Source organism: Rousettus aegyptiacus, unplaced genomic scaffold, assembly GCF_014176215.1.
Source record: "Rousettus aegyptiacus isolate mRouAeg1 unplaced genomic scaffold, mRouAeg1.p scaffold_m13_p_5, whole genome shotgun sequence".
Classification (NCBI taxonomy): Eukaryota; Metazoa; Chordata; class Mammalia; order Chiroptera; family Pteropodidae; genus Rousettus; species Rousettus aegyptiacus.
In genome coordinates, this window is record NW_023416308.1 from 66,634,376 (window position 1) to 66,661,043 (window position 26,668).

The 26,668-nt window shown below is 33.7% G+C and overlaps 1 protein-coding gene across 2 annotated transcripts; it reads right to left on the reverse strand.

Moving 5' to 3' along the window:
- EED (embryonic ectoderm development) lies at positions 1-26,291 on the reverse strand. Of its 2 annotated transcripts, XM_016160389.2 has the most exons (13): positions 25,692-26,286; positions 20,832-20,984; positions 19,082-19,174; positions 17,624-17,689; positions 16,413-16,538; positions 15,527-15,608; positions 13,144-13,235; positions 11,292-11,425; positions 9,314-9,419; positions 8,038-8,112; positions 1,513-1,671; positions 725-798; positions 1-334 (listed from the first exon to the last, which is right to left on the reverse strand). In XM_016160389.2, exons 1-13 carry the CDS (start codon positions 25,803-25,805, stop codon positions 208-210), a joined length of 1,401 nt encoding a protein of 466 aa, XP_016015875.1. In that variant the 5' UTR covers positions 25,806-26,286; the 3' UTR covers positions 1-207. The 2 variants fall into 2 exon arrangements, with proteins under 2 accessions (XP_016015875.1, XP_016015876.1); XM_016160390.2 differs by lacking the exon at positions 8,038-8,112 and having other exon boundaries at positions 25,692-26,291.
- Positions 26,292-26,668: the final 377 nt, after the last annotated feature.

A 26,668-nucleotide genomic window follows, 5' to 3' on the forward strand; every position in this document is an offset into this window, starting at 1 on the left:
TTTATAAAAATAAATTTTTATTAAAAGCAGTAGAGTCTGAGCAGGAGACAGTACAAAGAGTGTAAACAATGTAAACATCACTACATTCAGCTCAGCCTGATTGAATGCTGAAAGACAACTCTAAATGCTCTAGGTGCCCTTACTAGCAAGATACATTAACTCTACTGTACACAGAAAACACACTCATTTTTATTAGGAAAAAGTATTTTATCGAAGTCGGTCCCAGCGCCAAATACTGGCATCATCACAAACAGCTATAAGAATGCTGCTATCCCTGCTAAAACTGGTTTGTCGAATAGCAGCACCACATTTATGATGAGTCAATGTTGTACACCTAGGGAGAAAACACGACAACAGGTTAAATACTATACATACATAATGTCATCAGTATCCAACTTAAAACAATGAATTAGAAAATGAAGATATTCCATGTCATACAGAAAGCAACTGAAACCTGAATATACTATAAGCTCAATCTTAAATTTCATAAAATTTGGGTATATTTTAAATTCAAGAGGCACCTTTTAACTTACATCAAGAGAAATAAGATGTTATCAAGGTACTCATGAAAAACAATCATTAGAATAAAAATACTTCAAAATACTGAGACATGTAAATGTTACAAAAGGCTTAAAGATGGCCTTGCAAGTATCAATTACTTATATCTGGCTTAACATTTTGAAAAAAAGGCAGAAATTATGAACAGAAATTTCTAAATACTTACTTGGCTTTATGAGGATCTTCTACTTCTAAATCCCAAACGTAAAGTTTGCCAACCTGATTGCCCAATGCAAGCATCTGTAGAAACGTTTTAAAAAACAAAATTATTAAAATAAGCTATTAAAGATTTCGAGAAATCCTAAAACATCTTCCTTATTTCAAAAACACTTCAGCACCAAGCTTTGGCTTTGTTCTTGATTACTTCTTTGCAACATATATTCCTGATTTTAAGTGGAGATAAAGAGCAATTAATGCTTCATAGGTGTCTTGAGTAAATTAAGAAGGCATTTTTTAAAAAAATTTATGAAGGGTTTTACAATTTATATTGTTAGTATGTACTCTTTATTTTGCCTTAAAACTGTAGCAAAAGCTATAGAAAGCTCCATCAAAGCTTTCTTATAAATACCCAGGTAATCTGTTCCAACAAAATCCTAACACCAAATTTCTTTAAAATTTTAGATAACTAGAGTATCTCCCATGTTGATTTTTTCCCGAAGTTTTTCTAGGAGAAAAAAAAACACAAAAAATCTTAGCACCAATCACCAAAACATTAAGTCTTAGTAACACATGTTATGGAAAGTAAACACCTAACTGTCGCCACTGACACATGTCAATTTTATTTTTGATAACCACAGATGGTGTGCAGAGCCACAAGGGTAGAATAAGTAACATCAATGGCCAAAGCAAATAATACAAACCAAGGCAGATTCTTAAAGAGAACACAGATGCAAAACAGAAAACTATTAGCATGGTTTTAAGTCAAATAATTTTAAAATGTAAAAATGTTTCTACCTTTTGCCAGAAATCCATAGAAAACCTCATGTACCAAATGTCACACTGGCTGTAATCAAATCGCCCAAGAATAGTCACATTAGACTCACTGGGCTTAATTTTATCTATATCGTCTTCCATTTTGCCAGGTTTCCAGCACACAATGGCGTTTTCACAAGACTTCAAAAAAGAGACATGAGAAAAAAAGAAATATTACTTGCATATCTGAATTAAAAATGTTGAAACAAAGCTTTTTCCCTACTATCATTTTAGAATTGACAGCTCGTAGAACCTGGTTATCCATCTACTAAGTACAGTGATATACATTCATTTATATTGACAGAGAACAAGAAGTCTGATTATCAACAGATTTTGACCAAAAGCATTATCTGGAGCCTATTCATTTTGGAAGTCACAAATTCTCTTACAAACCAAATTCAGCTCTAGATACTTTAGCATCCAGAGACTTGAAGTGTTTTATAGCAAAGGTAAAATTACACTGTATTACAATATATGGCTCTTCAATATGGCCCCTGCTTACTTTACTAGTTTCATCTTTCTCCATCCAACTTGTTCACTACACTTCTAACCCTTTATGGTTCCTTTTATCTTGGTAACTATTAATCCTCTTCCTCAGTGTCTGTGCTACGTGGTAGATACTCAATAGCAGCCACAGGAAAGCTAACAAATCCATAAAAAGGACCTTAGAGACTGGATTATATAGAAGGCATAAAAGCAGCAGTTTTAACATTAAGACATTTATATGGGGATGGGACTGAAATAGGCTGAATTATACCTTCCCTATCCTCTTAATACCAAATCTGCACAAATTCTACTCAAGCAGCAAGTGGTAAAGAGTACAATGGAAGAAAATTTACAAAACAGCGGACATTATTAATATTACCGTGTAGCCCAGTGGTTTGCAAGTTAAGAGACAATGGCAATGTCTCTGGCCTCTGCTGAATACAGGCCAGAGAAGCTGCTCAACATCTTACAATGCACCACAGTACAGCCAGGACTAAAAATTCCTGCTGTAGGTGAAGACTGCCTCTTGAAGTTTCACAGGACAAAGCCTACACAACCACATGTGGCAGTCCTGTAGGGCTGACTGGATATTTAAAATACAGTTTAACAGTAGGGCCACAGGAAGATGGCTGGGGGGTTGGGGGGTAGCTGTGTTTTTCTTCTCTGCCTTTTTTAGATTATATAAATTCCCAGGGCTATATATATTACATAAGTTCTTTACTGTAAAGTACCTTAGAGATCACCTTATCTGATGACTCTTATCTAAGTGCACAATTGTATCAACAGCCTGTAGTTTTATCAACTCATCTTGGCCCCAACCCTATTGAATCAGAAGCTGAGACAGGAGGCCAAAGCAGAATTGTAAAATAGCTGTTCAAGTGCTTCTTACTGACTATGCTGGTAAATTATCCTTAATTAGTAGAGTCCCTTCATGGAGAACTACAGCACAGGGAGTTTAAAGGATTCACTCACACTAATGGATGACTGCACTCAAAATCATCTAGAGAACTGTTAGAATTACAAATTCCTAGGTCCTTGTGCCAGATTTAGAATCTCTGGGTATGATAAGGTCTAGGAATCTATTTTTACAATGTTCTCTTAATGATTCTGATACAGAGCCAGGTTTGAGATCACCAATATAATTCATTCAGTTTAGCTTCCCACCTAAATAAAATGCAGAAATCTTTTCCTACTATCTGATTAAGTTCTAAAAGCAAAAACTTTAGGGCCTTTTAATTTCTGCTTACAAAGCCAAATAGTAAATGTACTTTCCCCTATTTGTCCCACTAAGTACAGCTTAAAAGTCTGAGAGGAGGCAGACTGATTAGGAATCCTGGGACATGACGGAAATTAAGTTCCCTGGTTTTCTTTTCCCTCATTTATGTATCTCAGACTGGATGCTAGAGAAGGCAGCAACTCAACAAACCCAACAAGGGACCAGGAAAGTGGCAACCTACTGAGAGAGAAAATTTTCAGACAAATGCTCTACTACGGCCAAATACCACAGGCGGGGGCGGGGCGGAGGGCAACTGTGGACTTGCATCCATTTGAACCAGCAAAGACTCAGTGGGAAACCCTTCTCAGGTGGTAACTAAGCACCTCAAGTACATAATACCCTTGATTTCCTCCGGCACTTTATGGTAATGAGATGACTCTCCTCTTTCCCTCTGGCTAGGGTGGTATCAGAGAACACCAAGTAGAGTCAGGATATCCACAACCACCTACCACCACCACCTACATACAGTATTAGTGGAGACTATCTGTGGAGCACTAATGACTCATGTTAGCCCCTCCTGCTAGAGTAGCATTCTCCTAAGGCCCAGTGAGTGGAAAGCCTCAACTCCCAACCCAACAGTTATGAAACACCATCACCAAGTCAATCAAGTGGGGAACCTAGACTTACTTCACTTGCTATCTGTCAATCATGAAGTGGCGCTCCCCTTCCCCAGTTGAAAATTTATCAGAGGGAGCCCACTATAGGATATCTAAATAAGATCCTGAGTTTCATAACATAATACTCAAAATATCCAGATCTCAATGAAAAATCACTCATCATACCAGGAAACATAAAAATCTCAACTTTAATGAGAAAAGAGAATAGATGCCAATAGAGATGACATAGATGTTAGAACTATCTGACAAGAACTTGAAAGCAGCCATCATAAAAATGCTTCAATGAGCAATTACAGACACACTTAAGACATAAACCTATTACAGACTTAAGAAGGTAAGTGAACCCCAATAAGGTAAACGCAAAGAAATCTGTATCAAGATACATCGTAGTCAAATTTCTGAAAACTAAACACAAATTCCTGAAAGCTGTCAAGATAGAAAGAACATCTTACCCATAGGAAAAAACAATTCTAATAGTGGCAGATTTCTCATCAGAAACCAAAGAGATCAAAAAGAGGGGGCACAACATTTTTCAAATGCTTAAAGAAAAGTACTGTCAACACAAAATCCTATATTCAGTGAATATACCTTTAAGGAATGAAGGGGAAATGAGGACATGCTCAGAATAAGAAAAACTAAGAATTTTTCACCAGCAGACCTACCCTAAAAAAATGGCTAGAGGAAGTTTTATGGGAAAAAAAGGGGGAAAAAAAAGGGTATAAGAAGGAATCTTGGAAGTTCGGGAAGGAAGAAAGAACAATGGAAAAAGCAAAATGAGTAAACACAATAGTGTTCTTTTCCACTTGAGTTTTTAAATTACATTTGATGGTTGAAGCAAAAATGGTAATACTATTCGATGTAGTTCTTAACTGTAAAGGGATTTAAGACGATTATGGAGGACAAAGGGATGTAAATTAAAGTTTCTATACCTTTTTTTGAAGTGGTAAAATGATACAGTTAAATATATATTTATTATATACATATATAAAAATATATAGTAAGGCAAACACCAAAAAAGCTACACAAAGAAATATACTCAAAAACAGTATAGACAAATCAAAATGGAATTCTAAAATATATTCACATAACTCATAGGAAGTTGGGGGGGGAAACCTAGAGAAATTAGAAAATGGAAAAAATTAAATGGCAGACTTAATAACTGATACGGTAAGGCTCAAATATAAATGGTCTGAATATATAACTAAGACAGTTTAATGGGGTGGATAAAAAGTAAGACCCAACTATATGCCATCCAGAAGAAACTCACTTCAGATTAAAAGTAAAAATTGGAAAAAATATACCAAGCAAGCATTAATCAGAAGAAAGCAAAAATGGCTATATTACTACCAGATACAGGAGACTTTAAAGCGAATAAAATTATAGAGGTGAACATTACATAATGATAAAAAGGTTAAACCATCAAGAGATAGCCACACTAAATGTGTAAGCACCAACAGCAAGATGTCACAAAACTGGAAAATCCAATTATTGCTGGATATTCAACACCTATCAATAATTAATAAAACAAGTAGAGAGAAAATCAACTAAGATATAGACAAATTCTACTACATTATCAACCAATAGGATCTGATATTTACAGAACACTACACCCAACAGCAAATAAACGTTCTTTTCAAGCTTACATGGAACATAATGAAAATAGGGTCATGAAACAAATCACACAAAAATTTAAAAGAATCAAAATCATAGAGTATGTTCTGACCACAAGAGAATCAAACTAGAATTCAACATGAAAATAACAAAATCTCCCAATACCTAGAAACAAAACATATTTCATTTGTGAAATGCAACTAAGCAGTGCTAACAGGGACATTCATAGCACCAAATGCTTACACTAGGAAAGAGAGGTCTCATTGAATAATAAAAGTCTCAACTCAAAAATCTAAACTCCCACCTTAAGAAACTAGCAATAGAGTAAAACATATCCACAGCAAATGAGATTCAAAAAATTAACACCCTCGCAGAACTGACTAAAAAAAAAAAAAAAAAGACAAATTATCAATTTCAGAAATGAAACATGGGCTAGAGACCTTGCAGATACCAAAGAATAAAGGAATACTACAAACTCTATACACATGTATTTTACATTAGATGGAATGAACCCATTCTTCAAACAGCACAAACTACAACTCATGCGATATGAAATAATTTGAATAACCCTTTCACTATTAAGGAAATAGAATTTGGGATCTTAAACACCTCCCTCAAAACTTTTTAGGCCCAGGAGACTTATATGGAGAATTCTACAAGCCATTAAAGAAATAACACTAATTCCATGTAATCTCTTCCATAGGAGGGAAGACTTGAAATTCATTTTATGGAGTCAGTATTATCAATACCAAAATCGAACAAAAAGTGTACAAAAAAGAAAACTTCAGATCAATATCATACCTCAATGAATACAGACACAAAAATCTTTAACAAAATATTAGCAAAAAGAATTCAGCAACTTATAAAAGAATTATATATACACCTTAACCAAGCAACGAAATTTACTGCATTAACGGGCTCAAGAAAACCACATGATTACATCAACTGATGTACAAAATGCATTTAACAAAATTCAGCGCCCATTCATAGAACGCTCAGAAAATTAGAAAAAGGGAGACATTTCTTAACTTGATAGACAACATCTACCAAAAACATACAGCTAATAAACGTTAACTGTGAAAAACTGAATTACCCTTAACCTCAGAAACAAGTCAAACAATGTCTGCTCTTAACAAGGCTTGACACTGCTAATCAACATAGTACTGGAAGTTTGCCAGTACAATAAGGCAAGAAAAGGAAATAAAATGCATCCAGATCAGAAAAGAAGACATAACAGTGTCCCTATTTGCAGATGTCAAGATGATCTATGTAGAAAATACAAACTAATTAACAAAAAACAATTCTAGAAATAAAGTCAAATAAGTCACAGGATTCAAGATTAATATGCAAAAATCAACTATATTTCTATATTCTAGCAATGAACACAGAACTGGAAAACTAGAAATACCATTTATAATCACTCAAAAAAGAAATACTTAGGTATCAGTCTAACAAAGCAGGTATAGAACTTATCTGTTAAAAACTACAAAATACTAATCATAAAAGTCAAAGATCTAAATAAATGGACAGACAGACATACCATGTTCATGAATTAGAAGACTGACAGTAAATCCCCACCAAACTGATACATTGGTTTAATACAATTCTGATCAAAAGCTTCCCTCCCCCTTCAAAAAGAAAAAAAAAACTCAGCAAGATTTTCTATAAATGCAGACAAGATTATTCTAAAATTTCTATGGAAAGGCAAAGAAACTAGAGTAGCTAAAGTAATTTTGGAAAAGAGTAATAAAATGGAAGAAATCACACTAACCCACTCCAGAACTTATTATAGAGCTAGAGGAATCAAGACTGTTTATATAGTACTGGTGGAGGGAACAGAATAGAAAAACCAGAAACAGCCTCACACAAGTATGGCCGAACAATTATGACAAAAATACAAAAGCAATTCAAAGGAAAAAGAACAGTCTTTCAATAAATGTTGCTGAAACAATTGGATATCTATAGGCAAAAAATAAACTACTAAACTTCATGTAAAAATTAACTTAAAATGGATCATATATTTAATATAAAACATAACACTATAAAACTTTTTGAAGAAAACACAGGAGAAAATCTTTAGGATCTATGGCTTGGTGAAGAGCATTTAAAGACAACATCAAAAGCATGATCCATAAAATAATTTAAAAAAAAAAAATAACTTGAACTTCATCAAAATTAGAAATATTTGCTATGTAAAAGATCTTTTTAAGAGGATGAAAAGAAAAGCTACAGACTAGAAGGAAATACCTGCAAAGTATGTATCTGACACAGGATTCATATTTCGAATATATTAAGAACTCTCAAAACTCAACAGTAAAAATAAAAACAAAACCAATCTAATTAGAAAATGAGGAAAAGATATAAAGAGACATCATCGAAAAGGATATATGGATGGTAAATAAGCACATGAAAAAGATGTTCAACATCACTAGCCATCAGGGAAATGCAAATTAAGACCACGATGAGATATCACTACACACCTATCAGAACAGCTAAAATAAAAAATAGTGACAATACCAAATGCCGGCGAAGATTCCGAGACACTCGATCTTTCATACATTTCTGGTGGGAATGTAAAATGGCACGGCCACTCTGGAAAATAGTTTGGCAGTTTCTTAAAAAACTAAACAAACTTAACCATGACCCAGCAATTGCCCTTCTAGGCATTTATCCCAGAGAAATGAAAACTTAAGTCCACACAAAACCTGTACACGATTGTTCATTAGCAGCTTTATTTGTAATAGCCCCAATCTGGAAAGGACCGAAATGTCCTACAATAGATCAATGGCTAAATGAACTGTGGTACATCCCATACCATGGAATACTACCCAGCAATAAAAAGGGAAAGCGATTGATACACACAACTTGGATGGCATTATACTGAGTGAATAAAAAAAAAAACAAACAAAAAAAACAAAAACAAAAAAAAAACAATCTTTAACGCCCCATAGTGTAACATTCTTGAAATGACAAAATCACATGATAAAATGACATAGAACTACACACACACATTATACGGTGTCAATTTCCTGGATTTAATATTGTATTATAGTTATATGTAAGATGTAACCACTAGAGGAAATTGGATGAAGGGCAATATGGGACCCTACCATACTATCTTTGAAAACTTCCTTTGAATCTAATTTCAAGATCAAAAGCTAAAAAATAAAAAAAATAAAAAAAGTAAAACTGTATCTGCAAGGTCAATAAAAAAATAAATCAGGCTCTGCCCAAGAAAATATGAAATGCCCTGAAATCCACACAAGGAAAGAAACTGGATAGCAATTTCTCCAAATTTGACGATCCTAAATGTTCACATGACATCACCAACAACTTCTCTAAATTATCAGCAAAAAAATTTGACATATATACATATACATATATATGTATATCAACACTCCAGGGAAGGGGTTGGCAAACGAACGTCCATAAGCCAACTACAGCTGTCTGTTTTTACACATGAAAGTTTACTGAAATGGACACAAACATTAAAAAAAAAAATCTACTGGCTTTAGATACTGGTTATTTTATAACATTGGATATCTGAGAACACCATCACCTTACAAATTAACATTTTTCATTTTACTAGAGCACAAATTATATATAATTCATTGGGATGTTTTATGCCTAAAACAAGTTTCCAAAAATCTATCAAAATATCATGAGACTTAAAAAAAAAAAAAAAAGCAATTTCCCATCTGCCATCCAATTTACCAAACTGCATAAAAAATGATGCTCCCTAAAAAGTTCTAACTCACACAATGGAATTACATCTTAACAGTAGTTACCATACCTTGGAAAGTATCAAATCACCTAACCATCGCACACAATCGACATAATTCCTATGTATGTCTCTGGTAGAAAAGTCAGGAAAGTGAATTTTCTGAGAAATAAATGGCCTGAAATGGAAATGTCAAAAGTTCAGAGAAAAAAAGAATAGAATCGCATTTTATTTTTTGATTTATAAGACTTTGAAAAATAAAATATACAACTGATTTGTGTGTTCCTAGAAAAGTGAATACCTTGTCTGTTTATTGAGAGCTGAAGTCTCATTTTATTTTGGTTTTCATATTTTATTCCACTATTGGCTCTCACTTCAATTTTGTTTTTAACCCACAAACTTTCATTTATATAAATTGCATCTTCCTACCTTGCTATATGCAGGCCAATTTTCATTGCTCCAATTCTGGCTATCCTAACCAATGATAAGCAAAAATATCTGGTAACAGAGCTGAAAAAGTTTCTCATAGAAAATAGAAAGCCACCTACTCAATTCTTTAAAATTAGCCTGTGAAAGTCAACGCATCTGGATTATTTCAAAAGATAATCATTTTTCTAGGAACAATAACACATCATTCCAAAGGCTGCTAAAGATTACATGAAAGTCCTTCCTTGAGTAACCATTTTTGAAAATGGTATCTGACAGGAATTTGACATTTATTAGGACTTTTATTTAAGAAAGTAAAATATGGTGCCACTTTTTTCCTTACAGATGTTTGTGAGCTAGAGAAATTGCTACCAATTCTGAAGTTAATTAAAAATACACCTAACATTTCTAATCTAGTAAATGGTTCAGTTTACATTTATACTGAAATAACTATAAAAGTCTGATATGCCATGAATTATACTTTAGGCAACACACATGTCCTCTCTTTACTTTTGGCTCATATGTAAAAAGGATACTGGGCTGATTCATTTCAAACATTTGTTCCAATTCTGGATTCTTTTCTTTATTAAAACATTAAAATGTTATTGATGATCTGATATAAATCCCTAACCCTGCCATAATTATGTTGATTGCTTTTAAAGCAAATACATATTATAATCTATGGTTAAACCTGTCTTAAGATCAGCATAACTCCCTGTTATTTTCTTTAAACTATGAAATATAATTTCTACGTATTCTAGAGCTCCAGAAAATATAAAAACATAAATTTGGTATTGTACTAGCCCTTGGTGTTTACAATAGAAATCTGAAAGTTGTAGCAATCCTTAGAGGCCACTGAGGTCTGAAGAATGTTAGTGCCTTGAAATATTTACTGACGATTACAAATTTTACTAACAATCTGTTAATAATCTGGCTTGATAACTAGAAAATAAACTTTAGCTCTTGCTAAATACAAAAGTGCAAACAAAGTTAATATATACAAAAATATGATAGTTACAGTGAAAGTGTTCTGAAAAGAGTTACTGAATTAAGAACTGAGGCATTTCAAAAATATATTATGAAAACAGCAGTTCCCACATCTTAGTCCCATGGAGCAAGGCTCCTGTTTTTGAATTCTCTCCATTTAATGAAATGAACATCAATTAAGGGATAGGATTATCATCATGAATTAAAGCTAAGAACCCCATTTAAAACACAAGTACGATTTACTGTCTTGAGTTAGAATTTAGCATTGGCAAATAATGCTATTAACATTATTCTGAAGAGTCTTTGCTCTATTCCACTTAAGTTTAAGAGGCTGAAAATTTTTATCTTAAAAGGCCAAGCATATGTATACCCAAATAAAGGTAAGTCAAATATGCTAATAAGTCAGTGAAAACAAAATTTAAAGGGCATTTTGAATATAAATCACAAATAGATTAAAAATAAATGACTTCTAAAGAAAACCAGTGAATTTTTATGGTATCTAAATTATACCTTCAAATGATTAAAAGAAGGATTTCTAAACTCAGTGTTGGGGACGTATATAATAATTTTAGAAAAAGTAAAACTCATCTATTTAACAGCATGAGATAGAAAATTGTCTTAAGTACTATGATGTTACCTGTTAGTTTTATTTGGGTTATAATCATAAGATTCCTTAATTGCATTAATCATTCTCTTTGAATTGATCCTCCAAAGTTTAAGAGAGTGATCCATACCACAGGACATAATTTTTTCACCCAAAAGATCATAATCCTGTATGTAAAACAGAAAAGCTACAATTAAATGTTTAAATTATTTTTCCAAATTATAGTATCCAATTTTCACCTGATACACACTATTGTGAAAATTGTATTTCAAAGCACAACAGTAACATTTTGGGTTTCATCTGTGTAAGACATAAAACAGTTTTTACTGCTGTCAAGATTTAGTTTTAAGTGATTTGTCATCACCACAGTACATGAGCTTATACAATATGGAAGGCAAGAAAGTAGAGTGTTTGAATTGTTTTTTTCTATTTAATTATCTTTAAAATATTTCCTTTGCTTGATTTTGAAAGTAAAGCAAATGCTGAGGTATGGACATAAAAACCTGAAGTTATATTACTTTTCTTTGTCCAGCCCTGATAAAGCGATGAAATTGACATCGAGTCCTTAAATGGTTAAAATTTTATTTTACACCTGTATATCTAAATAAAAAACTTCAGGTACATTGGTTTTAGAGTTTACTTTTTAAATGAAAAAAAAAAAAATTGTCTTAAAGTAAATAACATTTAAAGATTTTTATTTGCTGTTTACTAATTTTTAATAGGTACCTAACAGATGATCACTTGTTAACTTTATTCCACCTCATTTCATAGATAAGACACCGAGGTACAGAAATGCTGTTTAATTTAGTACATGTAACACATGCGTTAATGTAATCTCACTCACACATCAATCCTTCTAAGCAGTGAACTCTTGTATTATAGAGAAGAGATACAGACTGTCTCCTGCACTCATTTTAAGAAATAACAGTAGAGTTCTATTTAAGGAAGATATTTTCCTTAGTAATCTAGATATTCTATTAATCTAATGTTTAATTAAACATGAACAATGTTTCACAAGAGCCTAAGAGTTTTTAGGTTGGTGTTTATTGAATTCACAAGTCTGGTTGCTGTTACTTTTCCTAATTACTGCAATTTAGAATTCTTAATAAAGAATGTTAGTTTTGGCTCTTTAACTTATAATGCCAGATGGAGAATGCTACTGCGACTTCTAGAAAATCTACATTGCCAGGGTATATTAAGGTAGGTATGATTCTCACAAAAGCATATAAACTCCAACTATAGGGATATTTAGTATCTCCAATTAAAATCCTATATGCTTCAAAAAATGATGCCTCTTTAATGAAAAAGAACTGAATAGCTGTAAAATTACTAATTAAGTTAGCTATATATAGAACTTAAGTAAAGCTAAAAATAATGTAAAAAACTGAAACCTGACTAGAAATTCCTGTATCATATCATTATAAAATACATTAGAACATAATACCATGACATCAAAGAGAAGTGATCTAAAATTCAGTATGAGCACAAAACATTTCCTAAAAATGGGTAACTTATATATTTTAACTTCAAATAAAAGATGAGTTTTTTAATTGCTAAGTAGGTGAATCTTTTCTTTAATAAATGAGAAACAATAAAATAAAAGTTAACTTGGGGATTTTAGATCAATAAAGGAAAAGAACAAGTTCATAGTATTCTTTCATAAGAATCCAGGCACTGATATAAAAAAGTACCAATAAAACACAAAGAACCTTATTTGCCTTATTCCTTCACATGTAAGATAAACCTTGCATGTCACAAGTAAATGAAATGGCTGCCTGCCAGGCTGTATGAAAAAAAAACCCATATGCTTCCTAATAAGAGCTCCATGGGGGTTGTTCACAACTATGTGCACCTGAAAGTCCTTGCCCTGCAACATTCAACTTACAGCACTTAGAACTTCATCTCTGTGCCCTTCTACACCTCCAAATATTGCCACGAGTGTGTCCGTTTGGATATTCCATAATCGTAAGGCATGATCTAGTATAGACATAAAACAATTAGGAAAAATTTTTGTCATTCATTTACTGTGGACTTGCAAAACAGCTTTAACAAAGTAAAATTACAAAAGTTTGGACTTATTTATGCACAGTAAAGACTAAGAATGAAATATATATTATATAGCAACTTAATATTTCGTCACATAGAGATTCAACGAGGTATGAGCTTTCAAAAATATGTGGCCTTAAAAATATTTTAAACTTATTTCACATAATTTATTTTAAATAATATCCTAATTTGATGAAGATATGCTTGAAATAATTAAATACTTACGAATTTAAAGGAATTTGACTAATTTTTACATCACGCCATAGAACAAAATACTAGCTGTCCTCCACCAGTCACACTTACACATTGAAGAGGACTGAGTAGATCCATAAGATTTATAAAATTTACAAGATTTCTATAGTAAATCCAAAAACAGGATTGAAACCTACATATATCCTGACATAATTTATAGTATCACAGCCCTTTAAAGAATTATATAACTACTAAACATTAGCAACAAAATAGTATACAGCAACAATTAATATAAATGCCAACATGTAGATGAATATTAATATATTGCATATAATTACAATGTACTTGTTGCTTATTATAATGTATATACTAATTACAGCACTTATTAATTACAATGTATGTATTACACTAATACATTGTAATACATTGTTAATACATAATGGAAACCAGCAAAGCCATAAAAATAATTTCTTGATTCCAACTGTGTAGATATATTTATACAGATATTTGTTTTCACTTTTTTGAATGCGTGCCTGTGCGCACGCGCACAACATGCACACATGCACACACACCTGAGTAGTAATTCTATGTTTTACTTGTTGCCAGTGTTTTTTACTCTGGAACTGCCACATTCCCAACAGCAATATAGGGGTGGGGGCTCCAATTTCTTCACATTCTAGTCAACATGTTATTATCTTTTTTGGTTATAGCCATCCTAAATAGGTATGAAGTAGTATCCCATTGTTTTTGACTTGCATTTCTCCAATGATTAAGGATACTGAGTGCCTTTTCATTTGCTCATCGGTATTTGAGTATGTTCTTTGGAAAAAACGTTCAACCTTTTTGCCCATTTTTTAATTTGGATGCCTTCTTAAAATATAAGTACTCTTGATATAAGTCCCTTATTAGATGTATGATTTGCAAATATTTTCTCCTATTCTATAGGTTGTCTTTTTCACTTTCTTGAGGGTACTGTTTGCATCAAAATTCCTATTCATTTTCAAGGGCTATTTGATTAAAAAAAATGTTCTTACTGACACAAGGGGGAAGAGCAGAGTTAAAAAGTTGTAACATTTAGAACAAGTGAAGCATTATGGCCTCTGTCACTTAGAATACCTGAGTTCAGCTACTGTTATCAAAAAAAGTTATCAGCTCTTCTCAGGTGTCAATTTCCAAATATAAGAAATATTTTTTTGTTTTAATCTGAGGACATCTTTTAATAAGAGCGGATTGTAGAAGGGAGGTTATAGACAGGACAAGCCTTTAAGAATAAACTTGACTAGAATAATGCAGAAATGGAAAAAAAAAAAAGGGCAGTCAAGAATAGAATGTAGCTTTTAAGAACCCAAATTGTTTCAGAGCCTGACTCATAATAAACTTACAATTACGATACAGACATAAAGAGTAAGGCAATGTTAAATATTTGGGAATATTTAACAGGGCAGTCAAGAATAGAATGTAGCTTTTAAGAACCCAAATTGTTTCAGAGCCTGACTCATAATAAACTTACAATTACGATACAGACATAAAGAGTAAGGCAATGTTAAATATGGGAAATATTTCAAAGATCCTATGTTGAAAAATTAGTATTTTAAAGAATCCTATAGGGAATCCTTTATAAAAAGTTTTAAAATATATAATATGAATTTTCTCATTATTGCTTAATCACAGTGATGACTTGCAAAGCTTATAAAAACTTACAAATATCATAACTTGGTGATCTGCCACTTAAAATTAATAAAGTTTATTAATACAATGATTTAGTTGAGGATAAAGCTCTAGAATTATCATACTCCAATATGGTAAATAAGAGTAAAATAACTAATTCTCAGTACCAATTATTTCATTTGATGTAACTGTATTTTACATTTCCTTTCCCCAATTTTTAGTATGAGGATGCTAATGTAGCCCGTGATTTTCCTAGTAAAACTTACCGTTACAAATTTTTAAATTTAGCTATTTTCCTTATAATAGTTTGTCTCTTAAAAAATAATCATTTCCAAATAACCAAGACTATAACATTTGCTTACCTTTGCTGACTGACAGGAGAAGATTTGGATCTCTTGGGTGGAATTTCAGCTCATTGATAGCATTTCCATGGCCAACATAGTGCTACAATAAATTTAAAATATATCATCTCTCACATAAAAATAAATTCTTTCATTAATCTTAAGAGAATGGAAAAATATTTTCACTCAAAGTAGCAGTTCTCAAACTTGGCTGTGTATTAAAATTGCCCAACAGATTTGGAAAAAAAAAAAAAGATGATTAAGTCCCACCTACAGGTATTCTGATTTGATTGGATTAGCTGAGGCAAGGAGTCTGCTGTGCCCCCATAGTTAAAAATATCTAAAGTGATTTGCAAAACTTAGTTATCAACTTCTAAGGCTTCAACTTTCAGTCCTCTACAACAGAGGTTCCCAACCTTTTTAGCACCAGGGACTGGTGCTCCTGTGAGAATCTAATGCCTGATGATCTGAGGTGGAGCTGAGATGGTGATGTAAGTGCTAGGGAGCAGCTGCGAATATAGATGAAGCTTTGCTTGCTCTTCTGCTGCTCACCTCCTGCTGTACGGCCTGGTTCCTAACAGGCCACAGACTGGGATTGGGGACCCCTGCTCTACAAGGTACTCTTGACTCCACTCTTCTATTATTGCTCATTTAGGGCCTCTCAGAATAAAGCAAGGCAGAAGGTAAATGATTCAAAACAAAAATTGCAAGTATTTTCCCACTTATTCCTTATTTTGCATTACTCGAATGTGACAAATGTCTCAAAAGACTTGTCTAAAGGGTGCAATAAACAAAGTACAAATCAAATGATAAATTATACATTGATTCCATTAGTTTTCAATTCAACATAACAAGTTTTCCCAGGTATACATTCAAAGCTAATCTACAAATTAACCAGAAAACCCACCTTTATGCACTGCATTGTTATGGGATTAATTATCCTAATTATGCCTCTAGACCCAGCCACAGCAAGCAGAGGATGGCTTGTATTGCTGTCATATGTCCATGCACAAGTATAAAAGTTTTCATCTGCCTAAGAATGCCAGTTAAGAAATGTAATTTGTTTTTGAAAATTAAACATATCAACAGTTACCACACAGGGAAACCTCTAAAGAACTTCTGCTAAAGTTTTTGTCATAAAAGTTCTTATTTCTCTTTATACTTCCAGATTTAAACGATGGAGATTTTTATGCCTAAAATCTATACCAAATGATCAAACAAAACCAGTCCTTCCACTAAATAGCTGATTGCTATTTAGCTGTTGGCAAAACTTTGTCTTTAGAAAGCAGCCACGGACAGTACGTAAATGAACAGGTATGGTTATATCCAAATAAAACTTTATTTACAAAAATAGGGGGCCCATTACCTCAATAAAAAAAGCAAAAATAAACAGATGGCCAGCCACAGGAGCTGTACTTTACAGATCTTTGATATATCTCAATACTTCTATTTGCCTCTAAACATAAATATCTAATTTTCCACCTTTTCCTGTGTGAGCTTCCCAATATGGCTACAGGTCACTTCCCTTCATATCATCTTGGAAAGACTGAATGGCCATGTCTTTTCCCGTTTGCTAAGTTTTTTAAATGGATATGGAAAAAAACATCACCAAGCTTTGACTACTATCGAACCCTCTGGCTTAAATCTTTTTCTTACAAATCTATATTTTGCAATATTTATTCCATAAACCGCGCCATGTTTATTTTTTTCCTATAGAACTAGTTGATCATATACTTGGTATGACTGCCGGTCAACAGCTTCTGATCAATCCAAGTTCATCAATGTAGTAACTACTCTGAAATGATAAAATTCAAGGTCAAAAAAAACAGGAGGTTTTAGTTACTCTCTTATCATTTTTCTATTACTGGATTTCCAATGCTCATTTCCAGCCTTCTGCACCCTCCTCCCTCATATCCACCCTACAATGGATTTCTAGGAATCCAGGAAGACTGGATAACTAGATAATAGAAATCTGGATGGTAGTGAAGGAACAGAATTGGTTACAGTTAAGAAAGAACAATGTAACTTTAGGGAAATAATTAATTTTGAAAAGTTTCACTGTACTTATTCAAAGTCACTTTCTTTAGTCAGAGATATAGAAAACCCAGGAAAGGATACATCAGCATCCACATAGGATTGCAACAACCGGATTTCGCCTTGTGAATGACATTCATATAAAGTAACCTAATAAAAACAAAACATAGTAAATTTTATCTCAAATATAGAAACAGGTACTTTAGCTTTCACACATATTTTAGTCACAACTGTATCTAAGATACTACAGAAACTACTGCTTTAAAATAGCTCCTTTAACTTAAGAAAGCTATTATAGACATTTAAAAACTAATCTTTACTAAACATTAATGAGAAAAACTATTATAAAGTCTAAGGTATTACATAATTTCTAGACTATATTAAATAATTATACTACTAACAACTCCCTTGTTATTAAGTTAATTTTGATTGGGAACAGAATACCCACACTGAGAAACAGAAAACAAATATAAGTGTATAGATGCAGATGTGAAGAAAAATCATCTCTGTGTCCTTTCATGCTATGGCCTTTGACCAACCTCACTGTCCTTAGTTAGCATATCAAAGCCTTCTAGTTAATGATTATCTTGTAACCACAAATGCTTTTGATAGCAATAGCCTAGAGGAGTATCAAACTGATGACAGTATTGACAATTGGAGGTACAGGACTCTGACATTACTGCATTCTTTGCCCTTTGTCTTGTCTATCAGCAGCCCCAGAGTTATGAGGCATAAAATTTTATTTTACTCAATTAAAATAACTTATAGAACATCTCTCAGATTTACTCCCTCTTCCCTTCTTGGGCGATAGCTAGAGTAAGTGATTTGTATTTCTTGTCAACCCATATCCAGCTAATGTATTTCTTCCTTTTTCTAATACACCAATCTATTTCTATATTACTTCTTGTAACTCCTAATACAGTATTGATGTATATCCAAGATGTTACCTAATAAAGACAGGGCAACTTTTCCCTGTGGTGATTTCAATTAATAAGAAAACTGATACTCTCTAGAAATCACTGGGGAATATTCCTGTTCTCCATTGATTTAGATGTAAATAGAATAAGTCTTTGCAATCTACAAGTTCAGCCCCAAGTTCAATTAAAAAGTTTAATGGTGATGGTTCACATTAACAGGTGCCCGGCACAGCTTTTTCAATGCACTTATCTCAGTTCAAGATACTCTTGACTTCCTTAAATAAAAATAAAACAACCAAATGTTTACTGCAAATATTAAAAAACACTTTCAATAACTACTATATAAATCCACTGGATTTACGCTTGCATTTAGGGGGAGCCACTAAATTATATTTATTTTTAAGAAATTATAGACTTCTTTTCCAAATTATAACTATTAAAATCATTTCCCAAAAAGAGCAGCTATTTCAGCCACTCAAGACAATTTCTATAATGCTTCATATTTTACATAACATTGTCAAACCAGTTCTACAAAACTCATTTCAAAACGATTACATTTCAAAATTTTATTAACACCACAGTCTGATGATCAAGCCAAACGCCTAACAGATCCCTTAACACTCACTCTGTTGCTTCCTACAGTTGCAAACACTAGTGGATCTCCTTCTTTACTGTGCCAGTTGAACTGAACTCCAAACAATGGTTGATTATGATCTTCCTATAAAATAATTATGAAAGAAAAATTAATATCTTTTAGAAAGCAAAAAATGGTAGTAAACTGACCACCCCCTTAAAACTTTTTTCCAAAATGCAAGCCACTATTTTGTAATATACATAAACTGACTTTCACATTTTAAAATATTGGTATATGATAGTTTTATAACAATTAACAACTTAAATCAGAAGCAACAAGCATTTATCTATGAAAATACTTTGAAATTTCCCTTCTATTTTCTTACACCCAACCATATTCTCAATCAAAATAAACTGGATAATTGTGGCAGATGCATCTAATAATCTCAGGACAGAAGGACAAAATTTATTTTTCTGAAAGAGGAAACTAAAAAATGACCTAAGAATTAATACAACTTCTCTAGTACTTGCCAAAGTTAATTAGGTTTAATTTTTTCTTTGTAAAACAAAGCATATCAGACTCCAATCAAATCACTGCTTTTTAGTAGCCCTACAAAACAATTTAAAATAATCCTGAAATCGGTTCCTAAAAGAAAAACATTCCAAGAAGTTTTATAATGAACATGTTTTGTAACTGAACAATGGGGGCTAGGGGAGGCAATGGACTATAACTTTAGTTACCAGGAGGCTATAAAGAGGCATATAAAAAACAAGTTCACGACTTTGTTCACAAAGTTATTTTTCAGCCTTAGAATTTTATTGACAATCTCTTGGCATTTAACAGTAACTGTCATATTCACTTGAAGGCACTATTTTCGCTTTTAAAGTGTAAACTTTCATTTCTCATCCCTTGAAAAACCACAGCTTTAAGCTTTGAGATATTTAATCAAAATATTTAACCAACATTTAAAACCACCTTCCAGACATAATATCATTATGACATAAGATTTAGTTATAGGTTAATATAACTAAATATTAACATGAAATTATAAAACTTTGGCTTTCCAACCATAGTTGTCTATGCTTTCTGAAGACTTTGCCTAAAAAGTGTATTTAGATATTTAGAAAAGATTTTAACCTACAAGATAATGTAATGTATATTTTTCTGCAGCAGAGGGAAAGTACCCCTAAATTTAAAACAGAAAACGAATACGCATAAAGGAAAACATTTTAAATAATATCAGTAATCCCTTTTATAAATAAAAATGCTTTTGAGGAAGCAGTAATTGAAATAACTCCAACCACCTTTCTACAAATATGGAATATTCAAAAGTTTAAACTTAAATACTTTTTCTTTGGAAACAATTACAAATAAAGGATAGGAGTTATATCTTTTGAACTGCAGAAACTAAGACATCTGTTTCAATTTATGCTAGCTCTAAGTTAATGAGTTACATTCACTTCTTTTTAAGTAACAAGTACCAGGAAGTGAGTAACTTATGTTTTTTTAAGTTTTATCTAAGTATGAAGATTAACATTTTCTAAAACATTTTATTTCAATACAAAGAAAAAAAACAGCCTGCAGTACTAGGTATTACACATTTAAGTTAAAACAAAAAAAGCTAAACAGATGTGGAATGGATTATAATAACTATGCAGTGTGCGCTACAAAAAAATTTCAAAGTATTGTAATTTAAAAATATTTTTAACTTGACAGAGTATCTTGAGCACAAAATGTTTACCACTGAGAAATAATTCTAAAGGCTAGCATTGAGTCCACAGGATCTTCTTTTTGCACATACCTTGAGGCTATTTACACATTTGAAAGAATATTTGCATTTCTTTGATTTCCATTTTCCCTTCCCCCAACTTTTCCTTCCAGGCGCATTTGGCGTATTTGTAGGTGTATCAGGGCGTTCAGTGTTTGTACCACTTTCTATACTGATAGCATCATCCTGTAAGCAGTAAATTAGAAAAAATTACTTAAAACAGCAATACTGTACTTAGGCAGCAAATGACCTAAAAAGAATAAGTTCTGCAAGAAATGGAAAATTTTATTCCTGTTTCCAAAGGATAAAAAGCAAACCAGCTACACATTAGGATTTGTGGATATATGATATTTCATCAAAAATATAAACAAAAAAGCAGCTAATCAGAATGATAATGGTCATAATAGTACTATCTTTAAATAACAAGGTACTGGTCCTTTATAGCTCTTCAAAGAATTATTATAAAGAAATGTAAGAGAGAGCCTAAGTGATTTCTTGTTTGTTAGGAATTCAAACTTAAAGCTGTGACTCCTAAATCTGACTTAACTGCATGTCTTCATTATTTATTTGACTGCTGCTCACTTTGGAGCGTGGAGGTAGTTAGGGTGGCCATTTAAGGCTGAACTATTAGTGTTTCCTACTTCAGATGCAGTTTCTGAAAATCCTGTTATTCAAATTCTGCTTATTTATAATATTTAAACTATTTAGAATTTTTAAAAAGTCCTACACATTATGTACAAGTGAGATTTGACTCATAGCACTCTCAAATAATACTTCTAAATACATTAGAACTCCAGAAACACTATAAACTCCTTCCAAATGTACGAATGGCTCCAGGAAGCCTTGAAAATTCACTTAATTTATACCTCATCTCCAGTCCACAAATTTATTAATGGCCCTCTAATCTCAGAAGAGAATTTCACTATTTTCTTTGATTACAGACTCCAATGTGTTCTTTGGAATATATTTAACCCAATCACCTTAGGGCAGTATTTACTTAACTTCATTCCAGAGTTAGCCTTTTTTTCATAGAGTGTCTATTAACAGCTATGAGAACAGTCTAGGAACCATTCATTGCCTTTGGGGCTATTTGTAACCTACTGCTTCCTAAAACTGGTTTTATACTACACAAAGGTCAAAATTAACCAGTGTGGCAAAACTACATAAAAATTTCATTTAAAAACAAAAAAGTATTATTATACAATTGTTTTGGGGAGTGGTTTTCAAAAATACAAACTGTCCTACCAAAATGAGCTTTTTTAAAAAATGCAATTATTCTGAAACATACTGATTATCTGGGGTGAAATAAGGAATGAAGTGGATAGATGGTACACGATAGGTGCTTGATAAAAAAATGAAAAAATTGAATAGTAATTTAATGTAAATATAATCAACCTTTACAGAATTAGAAAATGTAAAATTTTAAAGTTCAGTTCCTAGGCTGAAATCACTGCTTTTCTCTCTCCCAAATCCTAACCTTTTAGTTAGTTGCATTTACAGTTAAATTTAGTGTAGAAAATGATTTTATATTTCAGTGGAAAACTGCATTCTTCCACTTTATCAGATTCTAGCCCTCTCAGTAGCCTTTGAACAATCTTACATTCCTTTTAAGTTGTAGATAACTGGTAGTGCAAATTCTGTCTCTAAAGGTAGAAATTCAAAATGTCTTTCCTTCCACTCTGAAAGTTTTTGTCTCCATTTGCAATTTCACTTCTACACTCCTTTAAATCCATATAAATTTGTGATGTTTGACTTACATGTGCTCAGTTTTCTCAAATGAGCAAAATAAAAATTTTAACATGTGTTCACTTACTTTTTCCTGGGAATTATCTTTTAACACTAGAGAAATATTAAAACTATTACAGTTATTCAGGAGCTTCTTTACATTCGGGCTAAAAATTCAACTGCTAATCAAGAAGCCACACAAACACTGTCAATAACAGGACACATTGCATTTTTTTTCTTCCTTTACTTTTGACCACTTAATTTACTCACCTTCTCCAAAGGCAAACCAAGATGGACTCAAATGGAAATGCAATAGTCACAATGCTTTCATTGTATCTTTAAATTAAAATCAAACCTTTACTAAGTGTCTAATATGTATACAGGCTGATTTCCACCTTGGTCCCTCCTCAAAGTATGTAATGATAATGTGCAACAGATATGGTACTATGACCTTCATTTGCCCAACAATTACACACTGAGTACTGTCCCTTAATCTGGCTACAGGTTACCTAAGCATAAAACAAATCTCCAGACTCAATTCCCAGATACTATCAGGTAACCATTAGTTCTCTTCCAGAAGCTAGCTACTCTGTAATCATGATCTTACAAAGTTCAATAAAATGGCACATACCTACAAAAAAACCTTAAAACGTACTGGATGTTAAGTAGACTTTTGTGGTGATCATTTCACAACGTATACAAATGTCAAATCATTATGCTATATACCTGAAATTAATGTCATGTCGATTATATCTCAAAGAACATATTTAAAAAATTTTAAATATGTTCTTTCAATTCTTTGATTCATTTATCAGTAGCGACTGCACAGGTTACCTTAATTCCAATTCAAAAACACCACATTCTTTCCCCACTTGTTTTTGGCCTTGTCATTATTCATTATGCAGCTCCCTCAAGAGTAAAACCATTGCTCTTGTTAGCTTTTTCTAAACTCATTATTATACAGAGTTCTCTGTTCCCTTCTTTTACTGCTTCCCCTTAACCTATGTCCTAGATCTGGGGTTCCTGGATTAATTCTGAGGACCTGTGAACTGAAATAGCCAAAAACAAACAAAATTTAATTTTCACCATCTTTATCTCACATTTAGCACTTCCTTCTATTATAATGCAGGTAACATGTGCTACTGCTGTAGCTGTAACTTTCTCACCAGTGGATATTAGGTATTTTTATATCACATTATAGATGATGTAGGTCTCAAAAACTTGTCCATGCTCATCATTACTATCGGACCTACTGCCAAGATCTATTTACTTAATGTGTTAATAAAAAATTTAATTATTAAAAGAAATCTCAGATTTGTTGAAAAAATATTTTTAGAGAAAATATTTTAACTTTATAATTTTGTAGTTGATTTTGTTAGTAAACTTATATACTGTATTTTATACATTTAAAAATGTTATTCTGAGAAGGCTTCACAGGATTCATTAAGGTGTCCAAGGCACAAAAAAGGTTAAAAGTCCCCATTGAGATGAAGGAATCAAAACAGGCTTAATCCAATCATTTGGTTGTGAATAGCTTTACAATGCATCAAAGAATATATTTCCTTAAGAGTCCACAAAAAGAAAGTAAGCTTTCAATTTATTTTGTCTATGTCTATACTATGTGATCCCAAAATAAGTAATAGTAATTAAATAACACTTGTATAGGACTTACTATGAGGCAGGAACTCTTTTAAGTACTTTTCCTATTCTACTCCATGTAATCCTCACAAAACATTATAATGCCCATTTTTAAGATGAGAAACTGAGGCAACGAGGTCAAGTCCCTTGCTCAAGGTCAGGCATCCATTAAGTACTAATACAGTGAAAATTTTAACCTAACTTTTGGATCCAGTCTGTATTCCTAATTACTAACCTAATCTGCCTAAAGAAATTTTTTAAAAGGCAGAAATAAAACAGGCTACACGGACTGGAATGAAAACAATAAAAAATGTTACTTATACAGTATATATGTAATAAGATTAAGAACTAAAAAAAAAAAAAAAAAAAAGATTTAAAGTAGCATCCAAAACCTAAGCTTCCCAGAAATTTCAAGTCCAAATCCCGCAAACTGGCAATCCTATAAATATCTTTCTTCTACCTGCAAAGAAAAAAAATAAATAAAAGAATTCTTTCCCATGTATATGCTTCAATCAATGATGTAGTGAAATGTTAAATTTAAAACCGGGGTGTGTAAAATGTTACCTTTATTCTACTAAAACCAGTCAAACTGAGAAAATGAAGAACTTACACCACCCTCCTACAACAGTTTAATATCTTTCAATTGTCAAGACATTTTGCTGACCTTATTAGATATAAACTTATAAACGTGAGACTGAATTCATGTCAATTCAATTATTACTGGAGTCTCACCTAAACACATCTGGGAACAGATGATTACCAAGATCCATTTCGGAGTTTTGAATCGGATGCCAAAACTCTTTAAACTTTGCGAGGCCACGAGGCCACACCTAAAGACTTGTACCTTTACCACCGTTGCCTAAATCTTCCAGGTTGTCCCCTTTTAGTTTTGTAAAAACTTTCAAAAGAGTAACCGTCCCTTTTCATTCCTTTCTCAAGGGCGGTTTCCCCCTCCAAGTCGGAAGACGACCCTCTCAACTCTGTTCCTCCCTAAGAAAAGCCGGCTGACCGTCAGGCACACCCCCATCTGCACGAACAGGGCAGAAGCAGACACAAAATCCCCTTTAAAAGTCACTGAAATTCTTTAAGATCGACTTTTCCCATCCTCCTGTCTGTAGGGTCTAAGAGTGACAGGGTTCCTAAATTCCTTTAAGAGTAACACAACTTTCTTAGAAAAATCTCTAACTTGCCTTTTAAACTACTGGAATCTCAGCTCCGCGCTCTCGCTAAATCTCCCAAAGGCCCAAACACTCCCCCCATCCACGCAAAAGGATCTCAGAGTAGATCTCTCAGACCCTCCGCCAACCACGCTTTCTCTCAAAACACTCCACCAAGTTTCTGCTTGCTCTCAGCCCCAGCTCAAAAGCCCTACAGAGAAAAGTTCGATTTTCTCCTCCACGCCCGCGCTTTCGTGAGTAAAGAGTGACATCTCTCCCTCCCCCCACAAACACCCTCCCGCTCCTACAGTTTAAAAAGAATTAAAAACTTTCACTCCAGAATCCCATCCAGATTGCTCAGAGTTCCACTCACATTCTCGTCTCCAGAGAGGTCCGGATTGCTGTTCTCGTCGCTGCTCAGTTTCTGCTTCTTGGCCGCAGGCATGTCTGTTCCCGCCGGGGCTGTCGACACTTCCCTCTCGGACATATTCCTCCGCCTCCCTCCAGGTTCCTGCCGCCTAGGGCGGGGCCTCCGCCACACCGCCGTCAAGCAAGCCCGGCCGGAGCTTGCCGCAAAGTTGCCACTGCCGCCGCCACCTCCACCGCTCCCCCCACTGTCGCAAACCGCGCCCAGCCGCCGAGGCGGGCGTGCGTGCGACCCCGCCACACTGCTGAAAAAGGGGCGCGCGCGCGCGCCCTCCCGCGCGGCTTCCTGGCTCCTTCCCTCTCCCTACTGCCGTCTTGCCCTTTTCCCGCCGCCCTCCCGGCAGTTTGCTCGGAGAGCTGTGATCCGTTGGCTTTCGAGGGTAGTATTTCGTACGTCCCCGTTCCCCACTACCGCCTTGAAAAAGAAAAAAATGGAACTCAAAGGGATACTCCCTCACCCCCTTCCTCCTTCCAAAGACGTTTCAGTCGCAATTGGCCCAATCCTTCGAACCCCGACCCGCTGCAAGGACTCGAAAGTCTGTGGAATGGACTAGACCACCAATGTCCCAGGGGACGGGGAAGATGCGAGAAGTCACCTATTGCTTTGCCAGTATACGCCAAATGTCCTTAATTTTGAATTCGGAGAATAACGTTCTCACACTATTCACGGTACTGTTCACAGTGTAATTTTTGGTAAAGAATAGAAATTCAAAAACTGTAGACTGCTTCTCACTGGCCTCCCCCATCTAGCAAATGGAAGGTACCCAGTAGGAGGTGCGCATGCGCTGGTGGGTATTCTCGCGCTGGGTTGTCCCGACCCGCCTCTCCCAAGCCCCTCCTCTTAGAAGTCTTGTTTGCTGAACCAGGTAATCTTCCACCGCGTTTCTGTAGGTTAGGGTAGATTTCGAATCGCTATGAAATCGT

Excerpts from the sequence above, each read along its gene's own strand:
- EED (XM_016160389.2), bottom strand. The coding sequence starts at position 25,805 with ATGTCCGAGAGGGAAGTGTCGACAGCCCCGGCGGGAACAGACATGCCT. Across the intron at positions 19,175-20,831 it reads AATGTGTAAATAGCCTCAAG|GAAGATCATAATCAACCATT; the intron begins GTATGTGCAAAA and ends ATTATTTTATAG. Across the intron at positions 11,426-13,143 it reads GAGATGAAGTTCTAAGTGCT|GATTATGATCTTTTGGGTGA; the intron begins GTAAGTTGAATG and ends TTTTACATACAG.